Source organism: Melitaea cinxia, chromosome 14, assembly GCF_905220565.1.
Source record: "Melitaea cinxia chromosome 14, ilMelCinx1.1, whole genome shotgun sequence".
In the NCBI taxonomy this organism is placed as follows: Eukaryota; Metazoa; Arthropoda; class Insecta; order Lepidoptera; family Nymphalidae; genus Melitaea; species Melitaea cinxia.
The window spans coordinates 11,903,088-11,928,522 of record NC_059407.1 but is presented as its reverse complement, the minus strand read 5'-3'; the positions used below and the strand labels follow the sequence as shown (position 1 = coordinate 11,928,522).

The 25,435-nt window shown below is 33.6% G+C and overlaps 2 protein-coding genes across 2 annotated transcripts; both read left to right on the top strand.

The window, feature by feature from the left end:
* The first annotated feature begins 5,446 nt into the window (after positions 1-5,446).
* LOC123659412 (ubiquitin carboxyl-terminal hydrolase 10-like) lies at positions 5,447-8,546 on the top strand. The gene is made up of 7 exons (XM_045594627.1): positions 5,447-5,642; positions 5,914-6,112; positions 6,255-6,468; positions 6,875-7,087; positions 7,208-7,415; positions 7,792-7,924; positions 8,173-8,546. Exons 1-7 carry the CDS (start codon positions 5,447-5,449, stop codon positions 8,297-8,299), a joined length of 1,290 nt encoding a protein of 429 aa, XP_045450583.1. The 3' UTR covers positions 8,300-8,546.
* A 2,583-nt stretch (positions 8,547-11,129) lies between these two features.
* Positions 11,130-11,541, top strand: LOC123659736 (ubiquitin carboxyl-terminal hydrolase 10-A-like). Its single transcript, XM_045594917.1, has 2 exons — positions 11,130-11,260; positions 11,415-11,541. The coding sequence occupies exons 1-2, from the start codon at positions 11,130-11,132 to the stop codon at positions 11,539-11,541; spliced, it is 258 nt and encodes an 85-aa protein (XP_045450873.1).
* The last annotated feature ends 13,894 nt before the right edge of the window (positions 11,542-25,435 follow it).

Below are 25,435 nucleotides of genomic sequence, written 5' to 3'. Positions count from 1 at the left end.
GCGCCTTATACAAACAAGACAATATTTGTCAAGATAAGAGCCTCTAATAGAATCTTTGAGATCGTGGGCAGGTGAGGGTGACACACGTACATTTAGGCCGACTTGATGACGACCGACGCGACGTCGAAAAAATATGAATAACTTTTATAAAATTGACATTTATTTTGAAACGTTGCCAAAAAGTGATGTATTACTATTTTGCTTTGATTAGCATAGAAGAGCAAATGAAAAAACACTGAATATATGAGTTAATAAAATATACAATGTTAGATGGCGATAGTTGCATTGTTAATATCTCAGATGACTCCTCATTAAAAGCAAAAATAAAAATTGTTACAATTCTTTTTATATAACTATTTTGACAAACAAGCGTACGGCTCACCTGATGGTAAGCGATTACCGTAGCTTATAGACGTCTGCAACAACAGAGGAGTCGCAAGAGCATTGCCGACCCTATCTTCAATCCCCCCACCCCCGAGCTCTGGTCATCTTACTCATCAACAGGAACACAACACTGCTTGAAAACAGTATTATTTAGCTGTGATCTTCTGTAATAATGTGTAATCCCTATACGCACTAAGCGATTCGCTAGTACATTCTTGATGCGTACGGCCAAAGAATGTAACTCTCTACCAGCGTCTGTGTTTCCGGAAAATTATAACCTGGGGATCTTTAAGTCAAGAGTAAAAAGTTTACTTCTAGGTAAGCGTGCTCCATTTTAGACCGCATTTTCACTTATCATCAGGTGAAATAGGGGTCAAACGCAAGCCTATCATCGTATTTTGCGGGCGTCCGGATGCTGAGGGCTCTAAGCCAATTCTCTAGTGCATAGGGAAGCAGGCAGGAACACGCAGAAGAATTTCTGAGTTGTGTCCTTAATACGCTCAATGTCGAAATGCTCGGGGCAAGAAGCGTTGCACACATTTAATTCTTTCTTTAAGTGCTTCATCTGTAGCGTTTAAAAAATTAAATACATATATTCTATTTTCCTTTTAGGTCATAAAAGCGAATAAGCCCGAAGATCCTAAATAAGATGCTATCGAAAAACGGTGTCGTTGCCAAAAACCAATGTGCCTGGGCGGCGGACCGCACACCGGTGGCGGACATCTTCCGTGGCCTAACACGGGCGCGCCTGCACCGCGCGCCGCACCACAACGTCTGCACATCTCACCTTGACACACTACATTTTGCTAGCGACCCGCTATGCGAACCACCGTACCAATAGTACTAGTGAATTCAAATGTCTTTTATTTTCAACAGCGTTCCAGCACAGTTCAGGTTGCCTTGGAACTCTTCGCAACCAAGGATACCATAGAAGGAGTTTCTAGTGCTTGGCAACAGCTCACATTTGCACAGCTGCCTTTAGTACTGCTGCTGCATCTCAAGTGCTTCCAGGTTGACGGGAACGGTCACGCCAAGAAGATCATCAAGAATTTTAATTTTCCCGTCGACCTCAATATTCATCCAAGTACGCATTACCTCTCGGTCATCTACAAATCAACCACTAGTGAAAATAATATTAACTAATAGTTCGATTTATAGTTTTAGGTCTTAGTTAATAAACTGAACTAAAACCTCGATGTGAAAGGCTCTAAATGGCATATAAATTTAAAATCAACATAAATCTAATCGATTCTGAGGATAAAATTGTAGTGTAATTTCATACATTAAGATATCATTAAATGTGTTATAAATTTAGGACATTAATGAAATTTCACAACGACTCAGAAATGACAAACAGATCATCTCATTGAAGATTAATAAAACGGAATAATTATGATATATTAGATTTGCTTATAAAAAAGCTAAAATGATATTTTACTATTACAGAAATGATGCCATCGAAGCACACGTACAAGCAGCGCACAAACATTATCGTACAAATTTATCGTCGTTAGGTATAATAAATAATATGTGAACAATCTATACTGAGTAAGAAACACAAGTGTTTATGTGAGTATTTTTGCTGTACAAGAAATTACTAATGTTATTGTTAATTAACACTGAACTTTGAGATTCATATGTCCAGCAGTGGACTGCAGACATAGGACTATAATTTAATAGGCTAAAGCGATGATATACTCGTATTCATCACTTCATCTTCGCGCCGCACGCCGCACGGCCGAACCTCCGGACGTTGCTAACGTCGCGTGTAAGCGGTGCTCCTAATTAGGCTAATTTCTCATACGAAATTTATTATTTCACGCGTCGGCCTGTCTCTTTCGCACTTATTGAATACAATGCTAGGAATATTACTATACTTCATTTCATAAGAATGCAATCACTGGTGCTCTACTCCTTACAACTTAATGCCAAATGTACGTAAAAGAATAAATAGACTATTGTATAGGCTTAGTTAGAATAGAAAGACAGTAATGTAAAGATAGTATGTAATATAAAGAAATATAGATTAAGGATTACCTATGTAACTTTCGTAGGAGTGCACTGTCACGTAATTAGGCATCGAAACCGACGCTACTTACACAGTAGGTACAGTCTCTTAAGCTGCATAGTTTTGTTTGCTCACAGCCGAATAAAATCGACTTCAATTTATATCTACCAGTAATACCACGGCGGTAATCGAAAAAATAGACAGCGAAATACGTATTATCCGTATCCGTATCTGTAAACACGAGTACTTTACGTCACGTCTCGATCACTTTTGAATGGGACCAAGCGACAAATTCACCACCTTGCTTCATTAAGTCGTTGAAAATTCGTAGAGAAAATAATATTTTTATGTTTGATCAAATACAAAGGAGCTATAAAAGAAGAAGTGTCTGTGGACACTGCTAACACGCTATCGTCATGAGACGTTTGAGATGACATTAAGTGTGCGAAATTTTTGTTCAAATATTAAATCTGTCTTTTTTTTTTTGTTTCCGAGTAAACAGAATTATCGTCAGTTTTAAAAGTGAAATTTTACTTTGTTAAGACTATCTCATAAACCTCGCTAATACCCAGGTATTATGACTTCATTGTTTGTTATCGGAACCGGTTCTTGTAGCAACAATAACTTGAAAATTTCACTTTGCAGTACATTATGGTACAAAAAAAAAATAAAACAATAATATAAGAAAGTGAAACAAAAAGGACACACAAAGAAACCGAGAAACTAAAGATCATATTGTCATTTTAGTGATGTTGTAGTGTCGAATTCCAAATATTTTTAGTTGAATAAGCATTCTTAAAGATGTTATATTTCATTTTATTTGGTTCGGCTGTTTAGTTGATAATTAGTAAATACAGTCTAAATAATAATAAATAAATAAAAACGTTTTTTTCTTAGTCTCAACAGAAGATTACAATTTTACGGCTACGACATTTTGAATAAATCGAAAGCCTCATCTCTTCACGTTAGTCATGCGTAGCTAAATGTATTAAAAGCTTCTTACTTTTCAACGAAGCCTGTACCGTAACAATAAATAATTAGAAAGTTTAGTTTGTAGTACGTGATTACAAAACAAAAAATAACAATAATAAAAATGATTGTTAAAAGTAGAATAGTTAAAGATAAATGCGACAACAAAGAACAAGTCGTTTTACTGCAATTTATATCGCTATATTACAAACAAATTTTATAGAAACGAACAGTATACAGGACAGTATCAAATGTGTTTAAGGTAAAACGATGAACCTATATTTTTGAGTATTAATTTGTAAGACACGTATCCCCCCGAAAGAACAGCAGGAACACAACACTACTAAGAAGCAGTATGATTTAGCTTACACCTTATTTCTCTTTAGCTTTCTCTTCAAGTTTCAAAACCAATCGAAAGCAGTAACATATGGAGAACTGCCTATAATTATTTGGTTTGATTCCTTGTAATTGCAGTAATCTCTAAAGGTCAAAAATCTATACTTCTTGGGAACACTAAAAAGAAAGCGAGATAATAAGTCGAAATTACAGCTTAATGAAGCTCGACGACCAGGGGGCTCCTTGTGCGGTCTTAAGCAAAGATAATACGATAGATACCATATCATGTCCCTAAAAAAATAAAGCGGTTATATTAAATGCATCATCAAACCATGTTGCAACCATCGACGAAGCTGAATTATTGTTGTATACCAAATTACCAATTCCAAGTGCGGCGTTAATCTCTTAAAGCTCTACCAAAAGTGCGCCTAGTACTCGTGCAGTTGCAAGACCCGTCATTGACCAATGAAATTTTTTACAGGGTCGTACGTCAGATCTTTCTGAAGTGAATTACTTTGTTTTACATCAGAGCTGTCCAGATATCTGACCGTCTAAGGAAATGAATTCCTTCTGTCATTGACCTGGGCCTTAGTTCATCCTGCATGATAGAACGAATTTAAAATACAAAATTCTCAAATGCTTCCACTGAGTTACAATATGACTGATGCAGATACTTATCCTTTTTTTATAAACGGATATGAAAATATATTTAAAAAAAATACCTCCAGACTTTATTGTGAAGGCCTTATAAAACATAGTTTATTGCTTTGAGAAATAAAAAAAAAACAAAGATATCAAGAAATGATACGTATCCTTTTTTTAAAAAGGTATATAAAAATATTAAAAAAAAAAATACCTTTATTGTAAATGCCTTATAAAACATAGTTTATTGCTTGGAGATAAGAAAAAGGTATCAATATGAAAAAAAATTGAAATAGGAGGTATTGTTAAATTCGTTGCAACCAATAATTGTTAACTTCTTACCCCCACCCCTAGTCGAAATATTCTTTCGGGTTTACTTGTGTACCTTATTCGTTTCTCAGTCGTGATTTGACAGTGGCGTTCACCGAGTGTCCTTTTAGTTGTGTTGTGCCCAGGGTAGTAGATCTCAAGTATCTCCTTTGCAGCGTGATAGTGTTGTTTGTCTCTACACTTACTTGAAGGTAAGGTTTCATTTTATTCCTGACAATATAGACAGATCAAAAAAAATCGTAATATTATTAGGTAATATATCATTCTATACTAAATTGGGGCTATGGAGAATCTACTATCAATTCAGTATACCTATAGATTATGCAAAGATGATTCGCCAAATACAAAAACTCCACAGTTCATCTAAAAAAAGCCTGCCAGTATAAATTTTATCAAATATGACAGAAAAAACAGCGCTACTAAACTCACGCATCTTTGTTATTAATAATTATTATCTTGAACCGAATAATATGTTCTAGTTGTTTGTTGGTATATGTTTACTTTAAAATTATTTGCTGGCAATAGTAGAATCGTTTCTGGGATGGAGCTTGTATTATATATGCGAATAGCACTGTCCAAAAAGAAAACTGTTACTTTATACACTCAGAAAAATAAATACAAAATATTACATGTCCATAAACCATAAGTCATTACACTGTGCAAATAGCTAAATATAGGTAGGTACTAATCGAGCAGAAACGATGTCGATCACTTGATGAACTTTTCTAACCGTAGGTATTGCGAATCCGAGTGTTCGCAACTACAACCGGGTCGACGATGGTGGGCAATAATGCACCCGAAATCCTCCAACCGCCACCAACGAAAACCTGGGCGAGTCTGTTCGAGGCTAAAACGGGCATCAAAACTCCTATCAATCGTACGTCCACTTCTACAAATTTAAGTCAACCAACAGCAGCCCAGGAGCGCACGTTGCCTACGTACAGTGACGAAGCCAACTCACACCGATTGGGAGGTAATTATTGTAAATATTTTATAGTATTCAATATCGACATTACAAATAAACGCGTAAATTCTGTTACTACAGATTATTATAGAAAGATACTTTACACTTTCCAAACTTCCGTTATTCTGTAATGACATGGATCCGTTTTCATAGGAGCATTAACATTTTTTAGTTGTTTTAAAATAGTTAGTAATTTGGAGATTTTAATAATGACACTTTTTTTACGTTTTCCTTCATACCCCGACAAAACTAAATTGTATACCTTCATTTTATTTTTCAGAATTTCTCTCAAATTATCGGTTAGAGAATCGTCCTGTTTCTCTCTTACCTCGCGGCCTCACTAATCGCTCAAACTATTGCTACGTGAATGCTATCCTGCAAGCCCTGATCGCTTGTTCGCCTTTCAACAACATGCTGAAAGCGCTCCCGTCGTCGCAAGCGCGTAGCGGCAATTCGAGCACACCTGCAATCGATTCGCTGTAAGTATTATTTTTATGATCTCCCATGTCCAGTCTGGTCAGTAATTTATAAAAATTTCAAACTGATTCATAGCCTGACAACTTTATTGTCAGCAAAAATAGACTGCGTCAATAATAATAAATTTACGACAATAATTTTCAGAAAAGTACTGTGCTCGGAGTATAGCATGGTAGCGAGTTCCTCGCGTTCCGGGCACAGGCGGACGGCAGTCATAGGGCCGCCGCTGGACGGCTTTGCGAGCGTCCGGGTGCTGAGGGCTCTGAGGCAATTTTCTGGCGCACAGGGAAACAGACAGGAAGACGCAGAAGAATTTCTGAGCTGTATCCTTAATACGCTCAATGACGAAATGCTCGAGGTAAGAAGTTATAGACGTTTAAATGTATAATACCTGGCTGACCGAGCTTAGCTCTGCATTTTTAGTAAATCATGTTTTTTGGAAATCATATTTAAATACGAATTACATATTTTTAAAATATGAATAGTATTTTTTTTACCGACAATGATAACAAATATAAATAAATATAAACAATTAAAAATTAAAAAATAATTAAAAAATAATAATGGTGAAATATAAATAATATCGAATAATAATAAGAAAATCGTTTTAGCCGATTCCGAGATTCAGATTCTATATACATATATACAAGAATTGCTCGTTTAATAGTATAAGATTAAAAGACAGTAACGAGTTACATTAAATTTATTTCAATTTGTTTCTTTCTTTAAGAGTTCCATCCATAGCGTTAAATTTTTCCTTTTAGGTCATAAAAGCGAATGAGCCCGAAGAACCTAAACGGGACGCCATTGAAAAATCGAATAGTGTCGTCGCACAACACCAGTCTGTCTGTACGGTGCGTCGCACACCGGTGGCGGACATCTTCCGCGGCCTAACGCGGACCCGCCTGCACCGCGCCCCAAACCGCAACGTCACGGACAACGTGCAACCTTTCTTCACCCTGCAGCTCGACATTGAGGTGAGTCGCGTTACCCGTCTACATCTCTAGTCTTGACATATTACACATTACTAGCGACCCGCTCCGGGAACCACCGTAGCAATAGTACTAGTGAAATTAAAATGTCTTTTCTTTCAACAGCGTTCCAACACAGTTCAGGACGCCTTGGAACTCTTGGCAGCCAAGGATGCCATAGAAGGCGTTCCTGGTGCTTGGCAACAGCTCTCATTTGCACGGCTGCCTTTAGTACTGCTGCTGCATCTCAAATGCTTCCAGGTTGACGGGAACGGTCACGCCAAGAAGATCATCAAGAATTTTGATTTTCCCGTCGACCTCAATATTCATCCAAGTACGCATTACCTCTCGGTCATCTACAAATCAACCACTAGTGAAAATAATATTGACCCTGTTAATAAATAGTTCGATTTATAGTTTTAGGTCTTAGTTAATAAACTGAACTAAAACCTCGATGTGAAAGGCTCTAAATGGCATATAAATTTAAAATCAACATAAATCTAAAGTAATCGATTCTGAGAATAAAATTGTACTGTAATTTCATACATTAAGATATCATTAAATGTGTTATAAATTTAGGACATTAATGAAATTTCACAACGACTCAGAAATGACAAACAGATCATCTCACTGAAGATTAATAAAACGGAATAATTATGATATATTACATTTGCTTATAGAAAAGCTAAAATGATATTTTAATATTACAGAAATGATGTCATCGAAGCACACGTACAAGCAGCGCACGTACAAACTTTTTGCCGTGGTCTATCATGAAGGAGCACAAGCGGGCAAAGGTCACTACATTACGGATACGTTCCACAGTGGCGCTGGTTGGATTAGGTAAGATAAATATATACTTTTTGATCAACTCCAAGTAAAGTTAACATATTTAAAGAAGTTACGCATACCGCTTATAAGATTCATATAACGCTTTAAAAAAATTACAATGTCGATACAAATTTATCGTCGTTATGTATAATAAATAATATGTGAACAATATATACTGAGTAAGAAACACAAGTGTTTATGTGAGTATTTTTGCTGTACAAGAAATTACTAATGTTATTGTTAATTAATTACAATTTCAGGTTCGATGATGCAATAGTGACGCAAGTGACTCTTGCAAAGGTATTGAAGGCGACGGCACCACGAATGCCGTATATTTTAATGTATCGCCGGCATGATACACTTCTACCACATCGGCCTCCCGGCTAACCGGTGTACGCGTGTCCGAGAGAAACTAACTGTAGTGACCTTGAAAGTGAGTGTAAATAGTAGTATAATAAGCTGACTGTGCTGTGTGTCAAAGACTTGTTATAACAACAAATTTACTAAAATTTTATCTAATATTAAGTACCTTTTACCATATCTGTTTAGTCATGTAAGATTATTTCTGTTTTTTATTAATAAAATTGTTGTGTAAATTTAGTGTAAATAAATATTGTAAATTTTAAATAAATGTTTTATAAATAACAATATCTTTTATTGTCACATATTTTTCATTATTTTTAATAAACAATATTAATATATTTGATAAATAGTCTGTAACGTGTACACACGGTCATCTACTCCTAAGTTAGGTAACTTTATATACGTAACTACTACTTTACTTACGTACTACGTACCTACTTTATGTGCGTCAATTTGATAGGCCGGAACGCCCGCTATTGAAGTAAAAGAAGGACATTATTTCTACATATCATCATAACAGCCTATACAGTCCACTGCTGGACATAGGCCTCCACAAGTTTACGCCAAAAATAACGTGAACTCATGTGTTTTGTCACCACGCTGGGCAGGCGGGTTGGTGACCGCAGTTACTGGCTTTGTCGCACCGAAGACGCTGCTGCCCGTCTTCGGCCTGTGTATTTCAAAGCCAGCAGTTGGATGGTTATCCCGCCATCGGTCGGCTTCTTAAGTTCCAAGATGGTTGTGGAACCTTGTTATCCCTTAGTCGCCTCTTACGACACCCACGAGAAGAGAGGGGGTGGCTAAATTCTTTAGTGCCGTAGCCACACAGCACGTTTCTACATCTATGGATAGTTAATTTCACACTACCCTCTGATATTGATGATCTCTGATTTAATAATAAAAATTTGACGTTATCTGAATTTTCCATTTTGTTTCTATTTTAAAAATATACAGAAACTATTTTAAAAAAAAACGGTGACCAAATTGGGCATCGAAACCGACACTACTTACACAGTAGGTAGTCTCTTAAACTGCATAGTTTTGGTTACTCACAGCCGAATAAAATCGACTTCAATTTATATCTACCAGTAATACCACGGCGGTAATCGAAAAAATAGACAGCGAAATACGTATTATCCGTATCCGTATCCATAAACACGAGTACTTTTCGTCACATCTCGATCAGTTTTGAATGGGATCACGCGAAAAATTCACCACCTTTGCTTCATGAAGTCGTTGAAAATTTGTAGAGAAAATAATATTTTTATGTTTGATCAAATACAAAGGAGCTATAAAAGAAGAAGTGTCTGAGGACACTGCTTACACGCTATCGTCATGAGACGTTTGAGATGACATTAAGTGTGCGAAATTTCATACTCTTCCGTTCGCGCAATTTTCGTAAAAAGGGTTATACAGTTTTTGCTTCACGTATATATAGACATATCATCTGAATGTGAAACAAGAGCTTGTTGTCTGGTATAATTCCGAAAAGGATTCCTATTGGACCGGTTCCAGATAAAGTTTTATATAAAATAGGATCCGTTTCGTCTCCATCAAAAAACTACAACAACAGAACTTATAGGCTATCAATATTATGGAGTTCGACGTCGAAAAATAATAATAAATCATATACTTTTATCCGCCCCTAGGCCTATTTCATCAGCTTATTAGTGAGTATTTTTATTTTACACTAGCTGCGCCCGCGACTTCGCCCGCGTGGAACTTTACAAAAAAGCTATTGTTATTTTGGTATACTCGTATGTACCGTGTATACACCCATATGCATTAAGTAAAAGCGGTTATTTTAATATTACAAACAGACAATTCAATTTTATTTATTTGTATATATGGAATATTAATTCAACTACGTACGACGGGGTATTACTTGTTCAAAATATCTTTATCATAAATCTGTCTTTTTTCGTTTCCGAGTAAACAGAAATATCGTCAGTTTTAAAAGTGAAAGTTTACTGTGTTAAGACTATCTCATAAACTTCGCTAACACCCAGGTATTATGACTTCATTGTTTGTTATCGGAACCGGTTCTTGTAGCAACAATAACTTGAAAATTTCACTTTGCAGTACATTCTAGTACAAAAAAATAAAACAATAATATAAGAAAGTGAAACAAAAAGGACACACAAAGAAACCGAGAAACTAAAGATCATATTGTCATTTTAGTGATGTTGTAGTGTCGAATTCCAAATATTTTTAGTTGAATAAGCATTCTTAAAGATGTTATATTTCATTGTTTATTTGATTCGGCTGTTGAGTTGATAATCAGTAAATACAGTCTAAATAATAAAAAATAAATAAAAAACGTTTTTTCTTTGTCTCAACAGAAGATTACAATTTTACGGCTACGACATTTTGACTAAATCGAAAGCCTCATCTCTTCACGTTAGTCATGCGTAGCTAAATGTATTAAAAGCTTCTTACTTTTCAACGAACCCTGTCATTGTATCAAGAAAGTTTAGTTTGTAGTACGTAATTAGAAAACAAAAAATAACAATAATAAAAATGATTGTTAAAAGTAAAATAGTTGAAGATAAATGCAACAAAAAAGAACAAGTCCTTTTACTGCAATTTATATCGCTATATTACAGACAAATTTTATAGAATCGAACAGTATACAGGACAGTAGCAATATCAAATGTGTCTAAGGTAAAACGATGTACCTATGTTTTTGAGTATTAATTTGTAATACACGTATCCCCCCGAAAGAACAGCAGGAACACAACACTACTAAGAAGCAGTATGATTTAGCTTACACATTATATCTGGTGTTACGAGATATGGTTGGCGCAGAGAGGGGGCTAGCTAAAAGCTAAAATGATATTTTACTATTACAGAAATGATGTCATCGAAGCACACGTACAAGCAGCGCACGTACAAACTTTTTGCCGTGGTCTATCATGAAGGAGCACAAGCGGGCAAAGGTCACTACATTACGGATACGTTCCACAGTGGCGCCGGTTGGATTAGGTAAGATAAATATATACTTTTTGATCAACTCCAAGTAAAGTTAACATATTTAAAGAACTTACGCATACCGCTTATAAGATTCATATAACGCTTTAAAAAAATTACAATGTCGATACAAATTTATCGTCGTTATGTACACATATTACAATTTCAGGTTCGATGATGCAACAGTGACGCAAGTGACTCTTGCAAAGGTATTGAAGGCGACGGCACCACGAATGCCGTATATTTTAATGTATCGCCGGCATGATACACTTCTACCACATCGGCCTCCCGGCTAACCGGTGTACGCGTGTACGAGAGAAACTAACTGTAGTGACCTTGAAAGTGAGTGTAAATAGTAGTATAATAAGCTGACTGTGCTGTGTGTCAAAGACTTGTTATAACAACAAATTTACTAAAATTTTATCTAATATTAAGTACCTTTTACCATATCTGTTTAGTCATGTAAGATTATTTCTGTTTTTTATTAATAAAATTGTTGTGTAAATTTAGTGTAAATAAATATTGTAAATTTTAAATAAATGTTTTATAAATAACAATATCTTTTATTATCACATATTTTTCATTATTTTTAATAAACAATATTAATATATTTGATGAATAGTCTGTAACGTGTACACACGATTATCTACTCCTAAGTTAAGTAACTTTGTATACATAACTACTACTTACTTTACTTACGTACTACGTACTTTATGTGCGCCAATTTGATAGGCCGGAACGCCCGCTATTGAAGTAAAAGAAGGACATTATTTCTACATATATGGATAGTTAATTTCACACTACCCTCTGATATTGATGAACTCTGATTTAATAATAAAAATTTGACGTTATCTGAATTTTCCATTTTGTTTCTATTTTAAAAATATACAGAAACTATTTTAGAAAAACCCGTGACCAAATTGAGCATCGAAACCGACACTACTTACACAATAGGTAGTCTCTTAAGCTGCATAGTTTTGGTTACTCACAGCCGAATAAAATCGACTTCAATTTATATCTACCAGTAATACCACGGCGGTAATCGAAAAAATAGACAGCGAAATACGTATTATCCGTATCCGTATCCGTAAACACGAGTACTTTACGTCACGTCGCGATCAGTTTTGAATGGGACCACGCGACAAATTCACCACCTTGCTTCATTAAGTCAGTTGAAAATTCGTAGAGAAAATAATATTTTTATGTTTGATCAAATACAAAGGAGCTATAAAAGAAGCAGTGTCTGAGGACACTGCTTACACGCTCTCGTCATGAGACGTTTGAGATGACATTAAGTGTGCGAAATTTCATACTCTTCCGTTCGCGCAATTTTCGTAAAAAGGGTTATACAGTTTTTGCTTCACGTATATATAGACATATCATCTGAATGTGAAACAAGAGCTTGTTGTCTGGTATAATTCCTAAAAGGATTCCTATTGGATCGGTTCCAGATAAAGTTTTATATAAAATAGGATCCGTTTCGTCTCCATCAAAAAACTACAACAACAGAACTTATATGCTATCAATATAGTGGAATTCGACGTCGAAAAATAATAATAAATCATATACTTTTATCCGCCCCTAGGCCTATTTCATGAGCGTATTAGTGAGTATTTTTATTTTACACTAGCTGCGTCCGCGATTTCGCCCGCGTGGAACATTACAAAAAAGCTATTGTTATTTTGGTATATGTACCGTGTATACATCCATATGCATTAAGTAAAAGCGGTTATTTTAATATTACAAACAGACAATTCAATTTTATTTATTTGTATATATGGAATATTCCACAACCACTTTGGAACTTAAGAAGCCGACCGATGGCGGGATAACCATCCAACTGCTGGCTTTGAAATACACAGGCCGAAGACGGGCAGCAGCGTCTTCGGTGCGACAAAGCCAGTACTGCGGTCACCAACCCGTCTGCCCAGCGTGGCGACTATGGGCAAAACACATGAGTTCACGTTATTTTTGGCGTAAACTTGTGGAGGCCTATGTCCAGCAGTGGACTGTATAGGCTGTAATGATGGAATATTAATTCAACTACGTACAACGGGGTATTATTTGTTTAAAATATCTTTATCATAAATCTGTCTTTTTTCGTTTCCGAGTAAACAGAATTATCGTCAGTTTTAAAAGTGAAATTTTACTTTGTTAAGACTATGTCATAAACCTCCCTAATACCCAGGTATTATGACTTCATTGATTGTTATCGAAACCGGTTCTTCTAGCAACAATAACTTGAAAATTTCAATTTGCAGTACATTCTGGTACAAAAAAAATAAAACAATAATATAAGAAAGTGAAACAAAAAGGGACAATTCATTTTAAAAAAAATGTTGTAAAGTCAATGGTAAATAAGATATAAATAGCCAACCTAGTTAGGTTGGCTATTTATATCTATGTAAAACTCAGGTGACGCAGTCATGACACACAAAGAAACCGACAAATTGAAGATCATATTGTTATTTTAGTGATGTTGCAGTGTCGATTTCCAAATATTTTACATTTTACTATACTCAATAAATGAAAAAATTGGTTAGTTTAGTTGAATAAGCATTCTCAAAGATGTTTTATTTTTTCGTTTATTTGACTGGGCTGTTGAGTCGATAATCAGTAGATACAGTCTAAATAATAAAAAAAAATCGTTCTTTTTAACCAACTTCAAAAAAGGAGGAAGTTACTCAATTCGGTTACAGGTTCGGACATAACTTCGTCGTTTATGAACCGATTTTGATAATTCTTTTTTTGTTGGACAGGCGATATCTCTATAGTGGTACCATGATAAGGAAACCAGAATCTGATGATGGAATCCCAGAGAAATTGAAGGAAACTCGAAAATCCACATAACTTTTTACTGAGTTTACCGATTTTGATAATTTTTAATTTAGTCGAATGCCGATGTTTATCATGTGGTCATATTCAAATTTCATCGAGATTTGATAACAACTTTTGGAGTAATCTTTGATAATGCGTATTTACTTGACTAATTTTTCGTCTACCTACGTTATATTACTTGTCGATATAATTGAAGTCGGTTTTTTTTTCGCTTACCTGCAAACACAATTATTATTTTAAAATTATTTTCTGGCAATAGTTGAATCGTTTCTGGGATGTATACGCTTGTATTATATATGCGAATAGCACTGTCTAAAAAGAAAACTGTTACTTTATATTCTCAGAAAAATGAATAAAAAATATTAAATGTCCATAAATTGTTAGTCATTACACTGTGCAAATAGCTAAATATAGGTAGGTAGGTACTAATCGAGCAGTAATGATGTCGGTCACTTGATGAACTTTTCTAACCGTAGGTATTGCGAATCCGAGTGTTCCAGTCATTTTTAAATTTATTCCTAAGAAAATTTCGGTGTCACTAACAGTGACGCTTTCGTTGTTTAGTGTCAGATTATTATTATGACATGTAGTAACATTCAATGCGAACATATTCGGTTTATTGGTGTTTAAAACCAAGTTAGTTGTTTTGAATCAGTCCCGTATTCGCATACCATCATCGGTGTTTTTCATTAAAAAAGTGATACATTCAAAGAAAGATGTACAAAGGCGGTCTTATCGCTAAGAGCGATTTCTTCCAGAGAACATGTGGACATAGGACAGGGCGTAGAAAAAGAAAAGTTGTATTTTTCACTAAAATAGTTTTAATGTAAATTGGAATTCAACAATAAATTGAAAAAGAAAGAAAACGGCCTAAATGTGATCCATGTGCAACACCAATTTTTCACAAAGCCAAAAATATGAGTTCTGCTTATTGCTATGTATTTTACTCGTGTTCAAAAGAGAAAAAATATATAATAAATAATACATCACTGTTTATACTAACCAGAATTGACAATGCCATTTGAAGAGTTTCTCAAAGGGTTTTTACTAACTTTTAAAATGTTTTTCTTTTTTAATCTATTTTTTGCTAAGGCTTTCTCACAAGCTGACTTTTGGTGTTATAGGTAATAAAACTTCATTATTTTGCTATCGAAACAGGTCCCTGTAGCGATAAAATTTTGTAGTACATGAATATAATACAAAAAAATAACTATCAATATAAAGCAATGAAGCCCTCTTTAATAAACACATTCGAACATAGAACATTTGTTATTTGATAATTGTGTTTGCAGGCATACGAAGAAAAACCGACTTCAATTATTTCGACAAGTAATACAACTTAGGTAGACGAAAAAATAGTCAAGTAAATATGCATTATCGAAGATTACTCCAAAAGTTGTAATCAGATCTCGATGAAATTTAAATGTAACCACAAGACAAATAAACATCAGCTTCCGATTAAATTAAAAATAATTAAAATCGGTACACCCAATAAAAAGTTATGCGATTTTCGAGAGTTTTCCTCGATTTCTCTGGGATCCCGTCATCAGATCCTGGTTTCCTTATCATGGTACCAAACTAGGCATATCTCCTTTCCAACGAAAACATAATTATCAAAATCGATTCATAAACGACGTAGTTATTTATTTATTTTATTTTTTATTTTATTTAGGAAACAAACAGTATACAATTGGGTCAAACACAAATTGCGTAATCCATAATTTCCTAAAATTAAAACATCGAATTTCGTTTTGAAAATCAGCCCTTATTTACATTGTACTCTTTGATCATTGTTAATAATATGGATACAGATCAGTCTTACACACTTTCGCTAAGAATCACAGTTTTATTTTTATCTGTCCACAGAAAAGACTTACTTGTCTATATCTTGTTTTTTTGGAAGAGTCCTAATTGGTAAACAAACCGCTGTCAATCGTAATTCACGTTTTTTCCGCATTTATCACTCACTTTCACAACATATTAGCTAACGGACACTTGTAAAACTCCATTTACTATTTATTTCACTAAAAACAAATATCAATTTATCATTTTAAACACATAAAAATTATTAAAATACGGATTTCGAGCGTACAGATAATTAATATTTTCGAAAATGACATTTTAATATCTTTTTTTGTGACGCAAATAGGGATGTGGTCATAATATTTTTAGAGATGAATGAGTATGAGAGAATGAACGGCATGAGCGATAAAATGGGCCGTGTTTTTTACTTATATTTTAAATTATCACAAATTATAACTTGTTAAATAATATTACAGTAAAGCGATTTGTTATTTATTTTGTATTTTGTTATTAATTGTTTTTTTTTTCTTCTTTTTTTTATGTTGAGCGCACAAAAAAATGCTTACAAAATATTGCAAATGTCAATCATTTATGGTAAAGTGTTCATTGTAAAGGTTTTATTTTATATTATGAATATTTCTGAATATCAATTTCATCCTGAACATTTTTAATGCTATCCCATATAATATTAAAGTATACCACATAGCAACGGCATAAACGTTTACTGTAGTTCACAGGAAAAATTTTTGAGACTTTAGGATGAGACTTAAGATTACCCAATGAGAGCTTCGTGGAGTACAATGTTATTAGTCCTTTTTTTAGATGTTAGAGAGAGTGTGCCGCCGGCGCAAGGTTTTTTATTCATAGTAAATACAAATAATGTGACAATAATATTAATAGGGTCGACTTTTTTTAGACACAGGCGGCCCCTTTATTTTGTTGTAAATTTTATTTTTGGCTTTTTTTTTACCGACCATATCACATAAACGAAATATATAGGGGACTGTCCACTTTGTATGGGGGTTTCGGCCTTGAGTGGACAGTCACTGAGAATAATAATTATATATTAAGTTAGTAGTACTAACAAGTATGAATTAGAAAAATGATATAGTTTTGTATCCAGGTGTTTCATTTTTTGTTTTTTTGTGGATAATTACAAGAAGGTTTCTGAAATAAAAAATCATTGTTTTGTTATTTTTGTTTTACTAATCGGATTCGTACGTTAACAGAATGTTATCTAAAAACTAGGCAGGTAGATTTATAAAATCTTGAAACCTTTTTCAGCCCAAAAACCAAATAATTTCATGACATGGCCACAACAACCTACTGTCCGTCGACCAACCATGCAGTTGCAATAATATTTTTTTATGGCTTCTCTGCCTGACCTTTATTGTTTACATATAAAATAAATACAAAATATATTTTCCTACTTATGAATATGCCTACTGTGTATTTTACGTCGCAGTAGTGATGAATTCTCGGTTGACGGAAAACCTTACAGTAGGTTGCTATATCACCATGAAAGCAACATCGAAGTCAAATGAATGTATGAAGCAAAAGTCTGTAGTTTAGGGTTGCCATAATAAATAATATTTTCAATAAACAAATAAATCGATTAAATCGATAATCGAATTTAATATAATTAATTGCTTGCTTTTTATTTAGTCAATAACAATGTTTCTAAAATAGTTTATTTTTCACCAAAGTTAAATGTTTTTTTACTAAATACACTTTTATAGACTTTTTTTAGACTTTTTTCTTATTAATTCGATTTAACAATACTTTTAATCGATTTTAACAAATAATTGATTTAAAAATATTTTAAAATCGATTGTTCGTTAATAATAATTGTTTGTTTAAGACTGGCAACGTGTTGTAATCAAATCACCAACCGAAAATAAACTAGAAGTATATAATAAATGAATTAAAATACTTATTAAATAAACTTTTCATCAGTTTATATTGATAAAACTGCAATTCACGAATAAACATGATTTAATTTATGAAAATTATTGGTATATTTGTTTTTTTGTATGAATTCTGTTCACCTTGGGCCAAAATGGACAGTCCCCTTTGTTGCCTTTTATGCTCGATGTTCGATTAATATTTTTTTTCGTAATTCTGTACCTCTACTAATTCTTAGCAAAATTATTTAATATATTATTAGTTTTTGAAATAATTTCAGCAATATGGTATCATTAAATATTTCGATGTAAAATTAATTTTACTTTGTCTATGGCTTATTGATATTGTTCATTCATTTGCTCTTTGTGTCACTTCACTAAGCTACACTATACTCTAATTGTCTGTGGTCATAAGTACGCCATATTTGTTTACCAATTAGGACAATTCCAAAAAAACAGACCTTACAGTTGATAACATAAACCTTATTTAAGCACTTACATTATTACGATTCATTTGAAAAGTCTAATTAAATGTGCTCAAAACAATATTCGCTATCATCACTAAATAGTTAACATTTGATAATACGTGTATTTTAGATATTAAAAAATAATCAAAAGTTAACCACAGAAGAGGACACCTTTCCTGTCGAAATTATACAGAAAAATCTAATTTTCTACAGAATTATTAAGTCATAAACGTTACATAATAATAATGTTATCATGCGCTTGAAAACGTGTTCAAAATAAAGTCATTGCCTATAGTAAAGAAAATAATATTATAAAATTGGTTATAATTAGAAAATAATGAATAATCATCACATGTCATGTCATAACAAAAGACAAATTCCGGTAAAAATTAAAGAAAAAATATATATTATTAAAGTTATGCTCACTTTTAATCTAATTACATATGAGAACAAATTTATTAACATTATACCCACATTATATAACCAGTATATTAAAATTAAAACAATGCCAATAAATATGCATCTATTGTGTAAAATATTTTTTATACTTAAAGTTATGCTAATTAAACTAATTACATATGAAAACAAATTTATTAACATTATACCCACATTATATAACCAGTATATTAAAATTAAAATAATACCAATAAATATGCATCTATTGTATAGAATATTTTTTATACTTAAAGTTATGCTAACGTTTAACCTAAATAAATACTGTGAGTACAATATTGTTTACATTATACCCACCTTACATAACTCATATATTAAAAATAGGACAATACTATTGGATATGTATCTGTTGTATAAAATATATATTATTATTTATATTTTTTGTTTTTCTACATTTAATCTAAAAACGTATTATGGTAAATTTTGTTTACGTTATAGCCATATTATATATTCCATATACTGAAACAATACTATGTAGTATGTATCTTTTATACAAAATATTTTTTGAATTATTATATAAATTAAATGAGATATTTAAAATTATACTAAATACGTGCTATGGGTATAGTATTATTTGCATATTGCCTAGCTACACATTTTTAAATATATTTAAAGCTTGCTTTTTACAACACAGGAAGTTTTGTTCATTTGAATAGTGATGATGCAATCACAAAATTTTAGGATTGGTTTTTTAAATGTTGGGTCGCTTGGGACGGGCCATGATGAGCTCGTGGTGGCAATAGATCGTCATCGACTCGATATACTGGCATTAAATGAAACTTGGCTTAAAGAGGGCGAGGAGGGACGAGCGCCTATAGTTCCTGGTTACCGTCTACGTCACAAGCCTCGGCCCGTCGCAGCATCCCGAAGTCGTGGGGGTGGGGTCGGATACTATATTAAAAAAGGCATGTCTGTGGAGGTAATATCGCATCCAGAAAACCCGATCGTCGAACAGATGTGGGTAAGTACCAGAGTTAAAGGTAAACGTATCATCGTCGGCACCGCCTATCGGCCACCTTGGTTGAATGCACGTATCTTCTTGGACGCACTCACAGATACTTTTGCTTCGCTGACAAGTTACGACCACATATTCCTGCTTGGTGATTTTAACATAAATATTTTGTGTAAAAGCAGTTCGCTGACTCGAATGTTATATGAATTTTTGAAAGTTACTAACATGCAACAATATGTAGATTCCCCTACACATTTTACCAGTCATAGTGAGACCCTGATCGACCTCATATGTTCTAATACACAGCCAATAGGAGTACGAGTGGATTATGTGTGCTCACTTAGTGATCATGCTATACTATCCTGTGAAGTTGGTGTCCGTAAAGATACAAAACATAGCAATTGCATTTACTTTAGGCAACTAAAAGGTATAAACGATAATGAATTTTCTGAATTAATGAATATCATAGGGTGGCCTGAGGCGCAACCGACAGAAGGTGTTGATTACATGACATCAGATCTTAATGACAGAATGCTAAAGGTATTTGATATATTATCACCATTAAAACTACGCCATTTTAAAGACGTTGGTTATCCTTGGATTACATACAACATAAAGTTAATGATGAAGAAACGAGACGAGGCTCACAAGAGGGCGCGGGCGACTAAATCTGAGAATCATATTGTTTTTTATAAAAATCTCAAACATACGGTTCAAAGTGCGATTTACAGAGAGAAATGTGTATACTACAAAACTTTTATAAACAATAACTTGAAAAATTCCGCATATTTATGGAAAAATCTAAAGCGCTATGTAGCATTTAAGACTAAAAAAAGCCATATTTTGCCATCAAGTCTTAGAGACGCCGAAAAACTCAACAGCTACTTTTTGGATGTACCAGGCAGGCAAGTGGCTTCTATTTTTGATATTACGTATTTTCAGTCACATTGTAATTTTACAAATACATTTAGCATTTCTGTCGTTGATAGTGACACTGTTTTGAGAACGATAAAGAGTCTGAAGTCAAATGCTATCGGATGCGATGGAATTTCTTTTGACATGTTGATCATGTCCCTCCCCTGTACGTTAAACGTGATAACGAATATAATAAATAAATCAATCGAAACGAATTCATTTCCATCCATATGGAAAAAAGCGATTATTCGTCCCATCCCTAAAACCGATAACCCCTTAAAGTTAAAAGATCTGCGACCTATAAGCATCCTACCATGTATGTCGAAAATTCTGGAAAAAATTGTACATGAACAGCTTTCACAATTTCTTGAAGCCAACAATATTCTCCCAGAAAAACAATCAGGTTTCCGTAAAAATCATAGCACCGTTACAACGCTTATAGATGTAGTAGATGACATATTGAATGCGCAAGATAAAGGGGAGGGAACCATTCTAGTGCTACTAGACTACTCACGTGCATTTGACACCATAAATATACCGCTTCTGCTTTCTAAATTGCACTACTATGGTCTCTCTTCAGATGCTGTCGAGTGGTTTTCTAATTACTTAAAGAATAGAACACAAGTAGTGGAGACAATGGATGAAGATGGAACTGTAGTTCACTCGAGACCTAGATTTATAAACAGGGGTGTTCCGCAAGGATCAATTTTGGGTCCTTTATTATTTATACTTTATTGTGCCGACCTGGAGAAGCATGTGAGTGCAGCAAGTATCCATACCTATGCCGACGACATACAAGTTTACATTTCTTTTAAAGCAGACGACACTTTAAGTGCAGTAGACAAGCTTAATTATGATCTAGGAAATATATATGCATGGTCAGAAAGTAACGGTTTGGTACTTAACCCAAACAAAACGAAGTATTTAATTTTGGGAACCTCCAAACAGATTAAAGAGATAACATGTAAAGCACCTATAATTAAAATAAACAAAGTAGACATAGAACGGGTTAGTGAGGCTAGGAATTTGGGCGTTATAATGGATCAACATCTTAGATTCGAAGAGCAAATCCTTAAAACTGTACGAAACTGCTTTTACAGATTGAAGGTTTTATATCAGATCAGACCTTTTGTATCGGCTGAAATCCGAGTAAGGCTATGCGAGGCGCTAGTTTTGTCAAAGTTGAATTATGCTGACATTGTGATAGGCCCTAGATTATTAAAACGCACGAAAAACATGGTACAACGTGTCCAGAATGCATGTGCTCGGTTTTGTTTTGACATTCCCCCGCGCACACATGTAACACCATATCTCAATGAAAAGGGTCTATTGAGAATGGAAGGTCGAAGGCAACTGCATTTCGCTACATTGCTGTTTGGTATAGTTAAAAGTAAAGTTCCTAAATATCTTTTTTCGAAACTAAACTGGGCAAAAGATTGTAATAAGAAGTATAATACTAGAGCGACCCCCTATTTGATGCTGATACCCCGACATCACTCCGCCGCTTACCGGGGATGCTTTAAATACTCTGCGGCCAAAATCTGGAATGATATCCCACCGCCACTAAGGGAGCTGGCATCGATTGTCAATTTTAAAACAATATACAAAAAATACCTAATTAAGGAACAAGTACAGAACTTGTAAGAGCCGATTAATGATAAACGACTGTACCACCGGTACCTACTTATTTTTAATAAAATAAAAGAATGACTGGAAGGGATGTTTAGTGTGTGATGTGTAATGTGTATGTGGGTGTACATGATGTATCTATATGTGTATCTGTGTATGGATGTATATTTATTATATGTGTACTTTATAATATTTGGTATTGTTTGGTTACTACGTATGGTCTTGCTGAATTATTGGATGCTATTTATTGGTTGCTGCCGCTGTCGTTCGCATGGTACCCGAGGTGGCTACTGAAAATCAGCGTGTGAAATTTAGGGATCTTACTATGGTCCCCGTATTTCCACAAGTGCTGAGTGGCCATCCTTTTTGTGACGGTGCACTGCTGTACAGGTGTAAATAACTTTGGTAGATGAATTTGTTGCTTTTTTTTTATTATTACTCTTTTCGCTTTATTTTTTATTTTAATTCTTTTTTTATTTGATAAAATTTTACTTTTCTTATTTTAAATCAAATATTTAAATTTTTAGTTACATTTTTACTTAATTTTGACTTTTTTTTTCTTTTTTACTTTTTTAATGTATTTATGCTCTCATTGTGTTTGTTGTATGTCTGTAAGCAGTGTATGTGTCTCAAATAAATGTCTTTCTTTCTTTCTTTCTTTCTTTCTATATTTTTATCGTCAGAATCGTCTGATTTATTGGGCTGGCGTCGTTTCTTTGGTTTTATTTCTACGGAAGAATCGGAAGTCTTTGAAACGAAGCGACGTACTCTATTTAGGGGTCTTTGGCTTGGTAAATTTAAGTTTTGAATTAAGTTATCAGGTGTCAATCTTTCAAAGTAACCGGGTGTTATTGACTCAGTAGTAGCTTCACTAGTTCCTGGGCTACCAGAATACTGAATAGAGTAAGCTCCAGCAGGACTATCGTGATGATTAGAAGGTCCTGCTTGAGAAGAAACAGGCGAAAAATTGGCCAAATGAGGCTCAGATAACACAGAATTAGTAAGGGAATTTGGGACTTTAAACAGTATTTGAATTTATCCTAGTTCGTAACGCGAACATTATTCATGGGCTGTGCAGTTTAAACAGATTAGTCATCTAGCACGGATAATATTTGAGTTCTGCTGCACAAAGCTTGATGTATTTCGAGCGTTCCTTTAAAAGGAACGCTCGAAATACATCAAGCTTTGCCTAATCGATTTTAGGAAACTTCGACTCCGCGATGTTATAAGTTTCTATACCTCTACAATTTAAGCTTAAACATGCCATCAAATCATCTAAATTTGATACGTCATTTCTCTTTGCAACACGACTGTCACAAATGCGCTTGATACACCTACCAACACCATCAGGTGCACCTTTTCCATGACCTCGCTTAGTAAAATGCCAATTAATAGTTGTAACGGAAAACTCTTTACTTAATAATGTAGCAAGTTAAAAAAAAACATAGACTTGTTGCGGAGTTAAGGGACCATCGCTTAAAATGTGCAAAATTTATCTACAGGAAATATGTCTACAGGAAAGACAATTGTAAATATATTAAAGATGGCGTGTTACATATTGAAGTTAGAATAAAAACAATTTAGATTTTGCAATCAGTTACTTAATATGCATAGACGCTTAGGTCTAGTTTATTTTTAAAGAGTCTACTTACTAACATACACGCAGTACAGGAAAGACTCACCAAACATGACCAAAATCCTGTGTAACTCCTTAAATAAATATTCTTCATCGATACCAAAATCGTTTATCAGAGTTACGAAGAAATGAATACTGGAGAAGACAGTAATGCCAATACGATAAAAAAATAAACATTGGATGGGTTCCAAATTTTTCAAACATTGTCTATTTTACGTGTCTACAGAAGAAGACTATGAATATCAGAACAACATGTTTATATGTTTTTATTCGTAATTTAGGAACGATGATTTTTTAAAGAACACATATTTAAATTATTGCTTAGTTTCCAAATGTTTCTTTAATTCAAATAATACTAATCGATCCTTAAATATTTTTAAATCACTGTCAAACTGAAGGACGTCTTATCCGAACAGTCCACAGAAGGGGACATTTTCGCTCTAAAGAGATCCTTAAATTAATATTTTAGTCATTAGATCTGAAAAACTTTAGAAATCAAATCGTCCAAAGTTTTGCCTTGAATTTAAAAAATGCCTGCACGATAAAATAATTAATATCTATAGTTTATGTAGCCTGAACACTTTTTTTAACGTTTTTGTGTTTGACCCAATTATACAAAGAAAAAAATCTCATAAAACTGATACATAAACCAATAAAGTTTCCAATAGTAAACAATTCATTAATAAGCTAAAAAGCACACATTAATAAGAAATAATCGATACACACAGAAATATAAATAATTCAAACAGTAGTAAATTGAATAATTAGGTAAACATATACGAATAGAAACATTTCATACAATTATCAATTAAATAATAAATAATTAAAAGATAATTTAAAAGTTAACAAATTCAGATATATACAACATTAAAAATTAATCATACCAACTATAATGCAATTATAATTAACTTAATTTATAACAAAATCAAACTAACCTACTGGCAATATATGAATTATGTAAATAATTAATGATAAATTAAAAATTTTGAATTTATTGCATATCGTAATTCACTCCTTAAAGATTGCACTGAACAGGTAGCAAAATCAATGTGATGAAAACATTGGTTGTACATTTTACATGATCTAAAAGTAAAATTATTCTGCGTATATTTGGTCCTAGTTCTAGGCACATAAAATAGGGACTGACTACGGGTATTTATTTTGGGACACCTAAATAATATATTACTTAGTAGATAAGGCGAATCAATAAAATTACGACGTAACTTGATATCTTGAATATGCGGAGAAGCTTTGTAACTTAAAAATTTTATAAATTTATAATTAATTTTTTTATTGAGCAACATGACATTTGTAAAATGGATTCCATACAGTTGAGCAGTATTCCAAGAAAGATCTTACAAAAGAGTTATAAAGGAGAATAATTGTGCCGACATTTTTAAAATCACGTCCCACTCTTAACACAAAGCCAAGCATTCGGAATGCTTTAGCAGTAACAGAATTAATATGTGACTTAAAAGTCAATTTGCTATCGATGTAAACACCCAAATCTCGCACCTCGGTAACTCGTGTTATTGTCTCCCGATTAAGTTGATAATTAAAGTTAATTGTGTTAGTCTTACGAGTAAAGGATAT

Bases quoted from the DNA above. Each gene is read 5' to 3' on its own strand.
- LOC123659412 (XM_045594627.1), top strand. From the start codon at position 5,447: ATGGTGGGCAATAATGCACCCGAAATCCTCCAACCGCCACCAACGAAA. The intron at 5,643-5,913 runs GTAATTATTGTA...TTTATTTTTCAG, and splicing joins CAACTCACACCGATTGGGAG to AATTTCTCTCAAATTATCGG. The intron at 6,469-6,874 runs GTAAGAAGTTAT...TTTTCCTTTTAG, and splicing joins TCAATGACGAAATGCTCGAG to GTCATAAAAGCGAATGAGCC.
- LOC123659736 (XM_045594917.1), top strand. From the start codon at position 11,130: ATGATGTCATCGAAGCACACGTACAAGCAGCGCACGTACAAACTTTTT. The intron at 11,261-11,414 runs GTAAGATAAATA...TTACAATTTCAG, and splicing joins AGTGGCGCCGGTTGGATTAG to GTTCGATGATGCAACAGTGA.